Source organism: Cervus elaphus, chromosome 1, assembly GCF_910594005.1.
Source record: "Cervus elaphus chromosome 1, mCerEla1.1, whole genome shotgun sequence".
NCBI lineage: Eukaryota > Metazoa > Chordata > Mammalia > Artiodactyla > Cervidae > Cervus > Cervus elaphus.
The window spans coordinates 92,214,741-92,226,533 of record NC_057815.1 but is presented as its reverse complement, the minus strand read 5'-3'; the positions used below and the strand labels follow the sequence as shown (position 1 = coordinate 92,226,533).

General features: G+C 34.7%; 1 protein-coding gene across 1 annotated transcript; it reads right to left on the bottom strand.

The window, feature by feature from the left end:
* Nucleotides 1–2,778: 2,778 nt before the first annotated feature.
* Nucleotides 2,779–3,744, bottom strand: LOC122699833 (olfactory receptor 5T2-like). Its single transcript, XM_043912236.1, has one exon. It carries the CDS (start codon nucleotides 3,697–3,699, stop codon nucleotides 2,779–2,781), a length of 921 nt encoding a protein of 306 aa, XP_043768171.1. The 5' UTR covers nucleotides 3,700–3,744.
* Between the last annotated feature and the right edge of the window lie 8,049 nt (nucleotides 3,745–11,793).

Below are 11,793 nucleotides of genomic sequence, written 5' to 3'. Positions count from 1 at the left end.
GGATGACAGAGGATGAGATGGCTGGATGGCATCACCAACTTGATGGGCATGAGTTTGAGTAAACTCCGGGAGTTTGTGATGGACAAGGAGGCCTGGCGTGCTGAGATTCATGGGTTTGCAGAGTCGGACATGACTGAGTGACTGAAATGAACTTAACTGAACTTGGTAGTATGTGAAATGAGAGCAAATGTCTTGTAGCTTGAGCATTTTTTTGGCATTGCCTTTCTTTGGTATTGGAATGAAAACTGACCTTTTCCAGTCCTGTGATCATGGCCGAGTTTTCCAAATTTGCAGGCATGTTGAGTTCAGTTTAACAGCATCAGTTTTTAGGGTTTGAATTAGCTCAACTGGAATCCCATCACCTCCACTAGCTTTGTTTGTTGTAATGCTACCTAAGGCTCACTTGACTTCATATTCCAGGGTGTCTAGCTCTAGATGAATGAGCACACTGTTGTGGTCATCTGGCTCATTAAGAACTTTTTTGTATAACATTCTGTGTATTCTTGCCACCTCTTCTTGATCTCTTCTACTTCTGTTAGGTCCTTGACGTTTCTGTCCTTTGCTGTGTCCATCTTTGCATGAAATATTCCATTAGTATGTCCAATTTTCTCGAAGAGATCTCAAGTCTTTCTTATTCTATTATTTTCCTCTATTTCTTTATATTGCTCTCTTAAGAAGGTTTTCTTACCTTGCTATTCTCTAGAAATCTGCATTCATTTGGGTATATTTTTCCCTTTATCCTTTGCCCTTTCTCCTTTTGCAAGTTCCTGGTCTATAAGTGTTGTGGGATATACAGTATGTCTAAATAAATTGCCTTTGTATTAATAGCTTCTAAAATAGGCCCCAAATCTACTTTTGAACAGTAGATGTTCAAAAGTTACTTGCTAACTGACTGACTGAAAGAGATGAATGGTGAGTAAGTGAAGGAATGAATGTACCCAATATCAATCCTGAAATTCCGAAATAACATATGGGATTTTTGTTCCAAGGCCCATAGTTTTATGGTAATATGATTATTAAAATGATTTTGACTTTGATAAAGAAACAGAGACAACCTACATATCATTTTCTAGAATATTCACTACTTTAGTGCAGGGCACAACTGTTCTTTCTTTATTGACTTAATCCTAAAATTAATAAAGTTATGGTATATTCTTGGCTCTAAAATTAATAAAATAACAGATAAATTGTGGACCATAGAAAGGGAGTTCCAAAGATTTTTTCCATAAAGTCACATTTTTTACCATGAAGTCACCATGAGGTTGCAATGATATAAATTCTTGAATATTAAGTTGTTGCTTCCTCTGGTGTCCTTTGAATCTTTTCTGTCACATGACCAATGACACTGTCTGCATCATGCAGAGTTAACAATACCTTCATTTGTTCATAGCTCTGCCAACCTCCCCATTGATTCAGTATTCCTAGAAAAATGTTGGGTTTCCCAGGTGATTCAGTGGTAAAGAATATGTCTGCCAGAGCAGGAGATACAGGAAATGTGGGTTTCATCCCTGGGTCTGGAAGATCCCCAAGAGTAGGAAATGGCAATTCACTCCAGAATTCTTGCTGGGAAATCCCATGGACAGAGGAGCCTGATTGGCTAGAGTCCTTGTTGTCACGAAGAGTCAGAAACAACTAACCACACACACACATAACATTGTTAAGATTCTTTAATCCTTTCTTTTTCACAATTTCCATTGTGTTATTTTGCAACTTGATCTCTCATTTGAAGGTTATTATTTATTGTACAAGAAGGTTTCTTTTTATTTCCTAAATCTTCTGTATGTTACATAATAAACATATCTTGGTCAAAAAGACAAAACTGTAAGACAGTGCCATCACTGGATCACAGAATCTCACCTTTCAAAAATATTTGTAAGAAATATGCACACATATATAAATATACAGAAAAATCATGAAAGACACTACATTTCCATTATTCATGTTAAACAGTGGATTTATCTTATAGGATGCACTAATTTAAGGTAAAATTCAACAACGTATAAGCTAAATTTCCTTTGAATCAACCTCTTATATTCTCACTCACGTGTTTTCTTTTGTCATTTTTGAATGTAAGTATGATCTCTGTAAGTGTTAATGAATAGACTTTATTATCTGTGAGAAATCAAAGGTGGATATAATGCTTGTGTTTTGAAAGAATTTAAAATAAGGAGGAACTGCTTCCTCAAATCAGCATAGTAGTAGTAACACCAGGAATTTGAACATGTTACCTATGGTTCCCAAACCACAGACTGGGATTAGATGACTGACAATGTTAAGAATGGAGGCCAAGTCAGATACCAGTGACTCCAGGTTATGAGGTCATTTGAGCTACGGTTTTACTATTGATCAATTAGTATTTGATAAAGCTAGTCATTTATAATTGTACTATTTATAATTGCAAATTGGAGTCTATATACCCAAGTTATATGGAGATAAAATAATAAACAGCATTATCAAATAAAGATTATATATACATATGTCCTTGGCCGTGCTAGCGTTCTGTCAGTCAGCACAGCTTCTACATACATATATACACATATTGGTAGGAACATACTGAGAAGCACATGGATGATAACAAATGGGTTTTTTCTGAATATAAATATAGTATATGTAGAAGGTTATTTGCAATCTTTGTTTTAAAACATCCAGGGAGAAAAGAAATGCATTCATAATGTAAAAATATTTTCAGCATATCTTCTTGATATTGAGGTAGAGAAGAACCTTACCTCAATTTTTTTAACTTTAATTTTTACTGTGAAAATATGCTTTACAGCTAAATCAAATTTTCCAGAACATTCTCTTCATTGCCTCTTTTACATCTTTGTTCCTTAAACTATAGATGATGGGATTTAGCAGGGGAATCACAACGCTGTAAAACAGTGACACTACCATGTCATGGTCCAAGGCGTAGCTGGAACTTGGTCTCAGGTACATGAAGAGGATGGTTCCGTGGTAAATGGACACTCCAGTTAGATGAGAGCCACATGTAGAAAAGACTTTCCTTCTCCCTTCAGCAGAACGCATCCTTAGAATGGCCAACAGGATGAAACCATAGGAGACCAGGACACTCAGGACGGTGACTATCTCAATGGAGCCCACGAAGTAGAAGAGCAGAAGCTGGTTTGTGTGAGTGTCAGAGCAAGAAATAGCGAGGAGGGGAGGGATGTCACAGAAGACATGTCTGATTTCATTGGAGGCACAGAAGGAGAGGCTGAAAGTAGCCACTGTGTGTACAGAAGCGTGCAAGACGCCACCAACACAGGAAGCAATGATGAGTGGCGCATAGACCCTGGGTCCCATGCTGACTGAATACCGGAGGGGGGTGTAGATGGCCACATAGTGATCATACGCCATTGCAGCCAAGAGAAAGCATTCCGTAGTCCCAAAAGTAGTGCAGAGAAACATCTGTGCTGCACACTCAGGCAACAAAATGGTTTTGTTTTTTGACATAAAATCTGCTAACATTTTTGGTGTAATTACTGAAGAATAGCAGGCATCGATAGATGATAGCACACTCAGAAAATAGTACATGGGGTTGTGGAGACGGGAATGCCCAATGACCAATACAACCAGTCCTAAATTTCCTATCAAAGTAAAGAGAGAAATTGCTAGAAACAGGAAGAATAAGATAACTTGTATTTCAGGATTATCTGTGAGACCTTTCAGTACAAATAGAGTAACTTCAGTGGTATTCTTCATGGTGACACCTCACAGAACAAATTTAAACATAAAATTACAATTCATTTACTACAAAATAATAAAAACATTGTGAGTCAATAGTGTGGCTTAAAGGAGAGTGACACATGCTCTCACGTTTATTCTGGGGGTGCTTCATTTCCTAGTGGCTGGTCAGGAGACTGTGACAAAGCAGTGAGTGAAGTGTCCCTGCCGCTCACTGGAGAATCAGCTGTCAGTGTGTGTGTTCACTTACTTCTCGAATCCATGTAGTTCACAAAACCACCAGGCTAACTGGGTAATGTGTCCCTGCATTCTACTAGCTGTTCTCATGCTAAATCACTTTAAATCACACCAAGTGATTGAAGAAAGAATAGTTTCTTTCTGACATCCAAACACATAAGATAGCATATCAGTGTACAGATCACTGGAATAGAAGAGTAACACTCCAGAACTTTCAGTAAAAGTGTCAAATGGCTTGCAATCACTGTCTAGTCAATTGTAGAATGAGAACATTAGTATGTTTGACAACATTAGAATTATTATTTTTAAATGGGAGTTTGATTCACAAGATTAACCCCATTATGATTGTTAACATCAGTTCAATGATATAGTTTGTTCAAGACAAACAACATAGGATTTAGAAACTGAAAATATTTGTTCATAGGCCAGGTTCATAATTAAACGCCCTGTGCAATGCTAATATTGTTGTCTAAAGTTTTCCCTCTTCAAGTACTAATACATGTAAATGATCAAGCAGATAAAATAATACACAAGCCACACAGACTAATTAAACATGCAAAGCAACAAATATAAATATGTAAAACAATTTCCTTTAAATATGTCTTGTTTGGTTACAAATTTAGGATGACCATATAATTGAACTTTGATCACCAGATGTATTTTTAAAATATTAGCAAATACTGGATTACAAAATTAATACTATAACTAATAATTTAAAAATATATGTGATTAGATCCTTGATCCAGATATTCTATTCCTTATCTACTTGTCATATATTTGTTTTGTGATTTTTAATACACACCAAAACGTTATTCTACTAGGAAGAAATGCAATATATCATAATTTGATGATGATTTTTATTCCCTATTCACTCTTCATGACTCTGGCTTATTCTTTAGAGAGTAAAGAAGCTTTGTAAATTTTGTATTCTGGTAATACCAAAGATACACACACACATCACATAATTCCATTTTCTATGTTACAGGGAGTTGAAGTTTAGATAGTGAAAGACTTATGATGTTAAATGTGTGTGTGTGTGGGAGGGCAGTGCTCATTCATATCCAACTCTTTGGGACCCAGTGGACTTCACTCTCCCAGGATCCTCTGTACATGGAATTTTCCAGGCAAGAATACTGGAGTGGGTTGCCATTTCTAAATTTCTCTGAAACAGGCTTTTCTGCTGGATGCCAAAATGAAAGCTATACTGGGTATAATTGAGTCAATATTAGAATATATTGAAAGGACTCAGAATTTTAAAGAGAAAATGACTGATTCTCAAAGGATTTAATAATACAGGATCGGGTTCTAAAATAACATAAAGCTTCTTCTAAAAATACAATGTTAATAGAAGGCGAATACTCCAAACATCTTGATCCAACCATGAAACAGTAAATTTGCAAAGAAGAGGAAAAATAATAACAGCTATACGCCGAGCACATGCTCCACTGTGGGTTTTGTACATGTTACTTTCTATCCCCTTTATAGAAGCTCTCACAGCTAGTAAGTGTCAGAGCCAAGATCCAATCCCAGGTCTCCCTCACGATGCATCTGCTTTTCATCTTTTTTCACTGCCTCCTGTAATACCACGGCTTCATTCTGAAGCTGATTTCTCACTTGCTACTCTCAGTGAAATAAAACATTCCATTTTTGAGACTTTTTATTTATTTTATTATTTAACTTTTTATTTTTAATCGGCATATAGCTGATTAACATTGTTGTGATAGTCTCAGGTGGGCAGCAGAGGGACTCAGCCATACACGCACATGTATCCCTTCTCCTCCAAAACCCCCTCCCCTCCAGGCTGCCACATAACCTTGAGCTGAATTCCATCTGCTCCACAGGAGGTCCTTGTTGGTTATCCATTTTAATACTGGTGTGTGTACTTGTCCATTCTAAGCTCCCTAACTCACCTTTCCCCTCATTCTTCCCCCGTCTAGCAAAAACAAAACAAACAAACAACAACAACAACAAACATGATTTTTGATGTTCATTTTTCAAAGTTAAATACATTCTTATTTAATTAAAACCATATAATCTCTTCTATTTTCTCTGTTGTATTTATTCTCCTATGTGATAGGCAACAACGAACAGGATTGCATGCCATATCTGATATTGATATGATCTTATTATTATTTTGCAAATGTTAAATTATTCTCCAAATGACCTGAAGTTAGTTTCCTCTTACCTGTGGATCAGCAAAGACAGGTTTAGATACAGTAGCTCGAAATGCTTATATCCACTTACTCAATTATTGATGAAACCACAGGAGATTCTCCAAGGGGAATATGTCCTAATTACCTCCTGGATCAAAATAGCAACTTGATAATTTACTCAATAAAAAAGAAAACAGTCCTGGAATGATTGAGTGCATGTTAGTATTTGTTTGAATAGAGTCCTTTGGTCCCTGATTTATAACAAAACTTTAGACTTGCATTTCCATGATAATTATTGGTGTTAATTATTTTTTCATACTAACCTATTGTCTGTGTATCTACTTTGAAGAAAACATCTGTTCAAGGGGGATTTGCAAATATTTTCTCTCATTGTGAAGGTTGCCTTCTTACTCTGCTGACTCTTTCCTTTGCTGTATGTATTTTTAGTTTGATGTATTCTCAGTTGTCTAATTTTGATTTCGTTTCCTGTGCTTATGGTGTCATATCCATGAAATTATTAATAAGTACAGTGTCATGAAGTTTTACCCTTCTATGTTCTTCTGCGAGTTTTTTAAATTCAGGTCTTAGGCTTAAGTCTTTTGATTTTCATTCATGTTGATGATGTGAGATGATGGTTGACTTTCATTCTTTTCTATGTGAATACCTAGTTTTCTCAACACAATTTGTTAAAGCGACTATCATTTTCCCTTGGTGTGTTGTTGACACCCTTGTTGAATATCAACACTAAATATATGTAAATTAATATGTAGGCTCTTTGTTCTATTGCTCTATATGTCTGTCTTTATACCAATACTATATTGTTCACATACTGTAGCCTTGCAACATATTTTGGAACCAGGATGTATGATGACTCCAATTTTGTACTTCTTGCACATGATTTCTTTAGATATTTGAAGTCTTGCTACCACATAAAATTTAGTATTTTTTTCTTTTTAATAAATACCAATGTTATTTTGATAAGCATTGCATTGAATCTTTCATTGACCTGGGTAGTGTGGATATTGTATCAAATTCACATCAAAAATACAATTGCATATAACCTCAGAGCTGTTAGGATAGCTGTTATTGAAGAATAAAAAAACAACAAGTGTTGGCAAAGATATGGAGAAAGAACCTCTTGGGCACTGATGATATAAAGGAAATTGGTACAGCCACTGTGGAAAATGTTGTAGAGTTTCATCAAAAAATTAAATATACTATGTAATTTACCAGTAATTTCTGGGTATTTATACAAAGAAGCTGGAATTAGAATCTTGGAAAGCTATTGCACTCCTCTGTTCACTGCAGCATTATTCACAATAACTAAGATATAAAAACCACTTAATTATCTATTTATGAAAATATGGATTTTAAAAAGCTGACATATACAAACAGTGAAACACTACTCAACCTTAATAAAGGAGGAAATCCTGACATTGTTAAGCGAAATAATTCAGACACAGAAAGATCTCACTTACATGAGTTATCTATAATAGTCAAACTCATAGGAGCAAAGAGGAGAATGGTGATTTCTAGGGATTGGGGCAAGGCAGAAATGGAAAAGTGATCATCAGAAGATACAAACTTTCAGTTATTCTAGTCAGATTAAGTTCAGGAGATCTCTACACAGTGTAGTCCCTATAGTTAATAATTCTGTTGTGTATACTCAAAGCTGCTAACAAGGTAGATCTTAAGTGTTTTTATTATAAAATTATAATAAAAATAAAAGAGACAGAGGAAACTTTGAGAAATAAGGATATCTTGATGGCCTTGATAGTGGTCATGCTTTCATGGATGTACCCTTCCCAAAATCTTCAAGTGGAGTGCCTTAAATACACATATAAATTTACATATGTTATACCTCAATGGTAGGCTTCCCTGGTCTCTCAGTGGTAATGAATCGGCCTGCAATGTAGGATACGCAGGTTAGTATCCTTGGGTCAGGAAGATCCCCTGGAGAAGGGAATGGTTACTCAGTCCGGTAATTTCTCCTGAGAATTCCATGGACAGAGGACCCTTGTTGATTACAGTCCATGGGGTTGTACACCAGCTAAACCTCATACTTTTCTCTATCATGAATCCAGTGCTCTATAGTGAAATAGATAAATTCTCTAATGGGACATAAAATGAATAAAACATACTTTCATTCATAAACTCATCTTCTTGCTATACAGGCAAGAACAGACATCAAGGATTACTAGAAGTTTATACTGACCAGAGTATCAGAACTTATGTAAATATACCAGCATTTTATTAGCATGTCCACAAATTTTTACTTACCATTCCATATTTTTATTTAAAAAATTGGTACTAATTCTTAAAATTTTCCTTTGTTAAGCTTAAAAAATTTACCAGTAAAGGTTTTTTGGTTTTGGTATACTGAATCACAGAATACAAGCTATAAATTCTAATTTTAGAGACACTATTAATTTAGAAAGGATGTTCGTGCTTGGGCTAATTTTCAGAAAAGATGATTAGCTATTCTAATTTAGGGACAGGCACAATGAAGTGACAGAAAGACATTTTAAGGTTTCTTATAGCATAGAATACTGGGACTCACCCAGTTTAATATCAATAAAATAGTGTTTATTATATGTTTTATCTCTTGTAAATGCATGCATAGCTTAAAAAATTCTTTGTTTCTATTTGGGACCTATTAATTGCTCAGTACTTTTATTTTTACACTTTGATTTTAAATTCTCTATTTATTTTATTGGATTTAAGTAAAATTTAGAAGTTACATTCCATGTATATGTATCCTTTACAGATACACAATATTTTAGCATATGAAACATATTTTAATCAGTTGATAAAAGATGCTCTGAAATTACACCATATCCGTGTAGTCGAACAAAATATACCTGAACATTTTGGTAAATTAATTAGTTTTTTCTGTGTGTGTGTGGTTCAGAAGTAACTTTTCCAAGTTAATGCTGTCACTAAGTGCTAAATCTGAGATTTCAATGGTTTTTAACTCCAAATAAGGTTCTTAATTTCCCATAATTGTTTTATTTCAAGTACATTAATTAAGCAAAGGTTAGAATTGTAATGTCACTGAAATGTCTCCTGTACCTAGCAGTTAAATTATATTTTGTGATGGAGTCCTTGCTAGACTCCCTACTGGTCCATTTTTCAAAATTTGCTTGCATATTTGTATTTATTTTCTCTACTTAATTCCTGTTTTTTTTATCTTACTATTTGTATATGTTTCATGGATTTGAGAGAAAAAGAGAAAGAAACAGGAAGAGAAGGAAAGTAGGAGAGAGGTTTGGAGAGAAAAAGAAAATAGAATTTTTAAAGATTAAGGTAATATTGATGATGCTCCAAATTTATTAATACATATTTATGTTTTATATACTAATGCAAATTAATTAATACTAATAAAACTAATACAAATTGATGCTTTATGGACTATTTTATTAATACAACAATTCAAACCTAATGATACATTATTATTTTTGTCTCTGTGTTCTCATGATTATTATATAAGTGGTATGCATTTATACAGAAATCAAAATTAATTGTGTTATTTTTTCACACTAGTATTTTGTGAGAATTAAATGAACATTTTTTGGTGTGGTAAACTCACACCTGTATTGTTGTTTTTTAATCCCTAAGCCATAGCTGACTCTTTGTAACTCCATGGACTGCAGCCTGCCAGGCCCCTCTGTCCTTGGGATTTCCCAGGCAAGAATACTGGAGTGAGTTGCCATTTTCCTCTCCAGGGGATCTTCCCAACCCAGGAATAGAACCCGGGTCTCCTGCATTGACAGGCAGATTTTTTTACCACTGACCAACCAGGGAAGCCCTTAAACTCACGTCTATCAATTTATTTATTTTATGCATTAGAAATGTCTTCTACATGGATTTATGGAAACATTTCTGGGAAAATAAAGACGTGACTTTCTTCTAACGGCAAACTGAAGCTTTTTATTTATTCTTCCTGAGCTATGGACAACTAAATTCAGTAAAAATGTAGCATGTTTAACATCATAAATATAAATTATATAAATTATTGAATTCAACCTGATCCTGTATATAGCAGATTTCTCACTACTTTTAAATGCTTTTTTAATTTTGACAAGCTGAAGGAAAAACAAAAGTTAACATGCCAAAAATTTGCCCCTTAATGTGATGAATCCAGTAATTAATTTTGTTTCAATAACTAAGATTTCAGTTCAGATGCAAGAATGTCTTTAACTTTAAAAAAAAAAGTCATAAACTTCCCTTTGTCCAATCCCACCAAGTAAGAAACAGTGTAATGACATTGGGGGGAAGAAGGAAACCCCATAAGCAACTATAATGTAACAAAAGAACATCCACTATTTGTTTTTGACTGAAATATATTTCAAAAATATTTCCAAGAACATGCAAAGATAAGAACATGAATTGAGAAGCTCCTCACTTGTTACTAATACAATTTGAAAGTCAGTACCAGTATGATAAGCTGCAGAGGTCAAAATGAACAGTTTAATAATATGTGTTTTTAGAAAAAAAATAATAAAATCATATTGTTATTGTTTGCAAAAACAGTGCATCTCCAAAATACAGTATGTTGTTCAGTTCAACACTGGTTTTGAATGGAAGCTAATGGAATAGGAAAATTGCCAGAAAAATGATATTAAATTATTTTACTTAAACAGGCAGCTCTGTACAATAAGTTGAAATATGTTTCGTTGGTGACACCTTCTATTTATCTGGAAGACTTAAGTAGTTTTTATATTATTTTCTTATTTAAAGAAAATCCAAATCTTGCTATGTGTGCTTACTTACCTCCATTTTTACAACTGTGAATGTAAAAAGGCACGTCAAGCACCTTGTAGCAAAGCTAGTATGTAGTTATATACTTTCCATAATAACATTTCTATATTGAAAGAATTACATTTATTCATATCAGTAGATTTTAAAATATGAAAACATATGGTAAAGAATGTAACAAAAAATAAACTGGAAGATAAACCACTTTAATTGACATGGTATTTTAACATGATTAATTTAGCCAACAACTGAATGTAATAACTTGTAATGTAATCCCATTTTAGGGAAAAAATTTAGCTTAGACTTTATTTTAATGAGGTAGCACTATTAAAACTAAACTATTTTACACCCCGAAAATACTAATGATAATGGAAGGATTGATAGAAGGAAGGAAAACTACATATAATATTGATACAGCTAACTTTGAAAGACATGCCCTTGCAATGAAAATGAAGTCTATCGGAATCAGGGCTCAATATGAGCACGGTAGGGATGCTGTTTGTGCTTTGTTCACAGTCCCGGACACTAAGGAATAGTGGCATCTACCAGGGCCCACAGAGCGGAAAGAGTCAAAAAAATCAGGCAAAGCTGAGTCAGGACCAGGCCTGCAGGGAAAGCCAGGAAGATGTGGTGGAGCTTAGCTTGGGACGAGTTCCATATGCCAGTCAGTCCTACCTAACTCTCTGAGTTGTGCTTGTCTTTTGTCATCCTTGAGAATTAAGTGCAATCCTGGTAAATGCTAATGCCTAGTCTCTGCATTCTGCAATGAATTATTGAATGAATTTACTATCCATAAGTTCAGTTCAGTTCAATTGCTCAGTCGTGTCCAACACTGTGCGACCCCATGGACTGCAACACGCCAGGCCTCCCTGTCCATCACCTGGAGTTTACTCAAACTCATGTCTATTAACTCTGTGATACTATCCAACCATCTCATCCCCTGTCATCCCCTTCTCCTCCTGCC

Excerpts from the sequence above, each read along its gene's own strand:
- LOC122699833 (XM_043912236.1), bottom strand. The coding sequence starts at position 3,699 with ATGAAGAATACCACTGAAGTTACTCTATTTGTACTGAAAGGTCTCACA.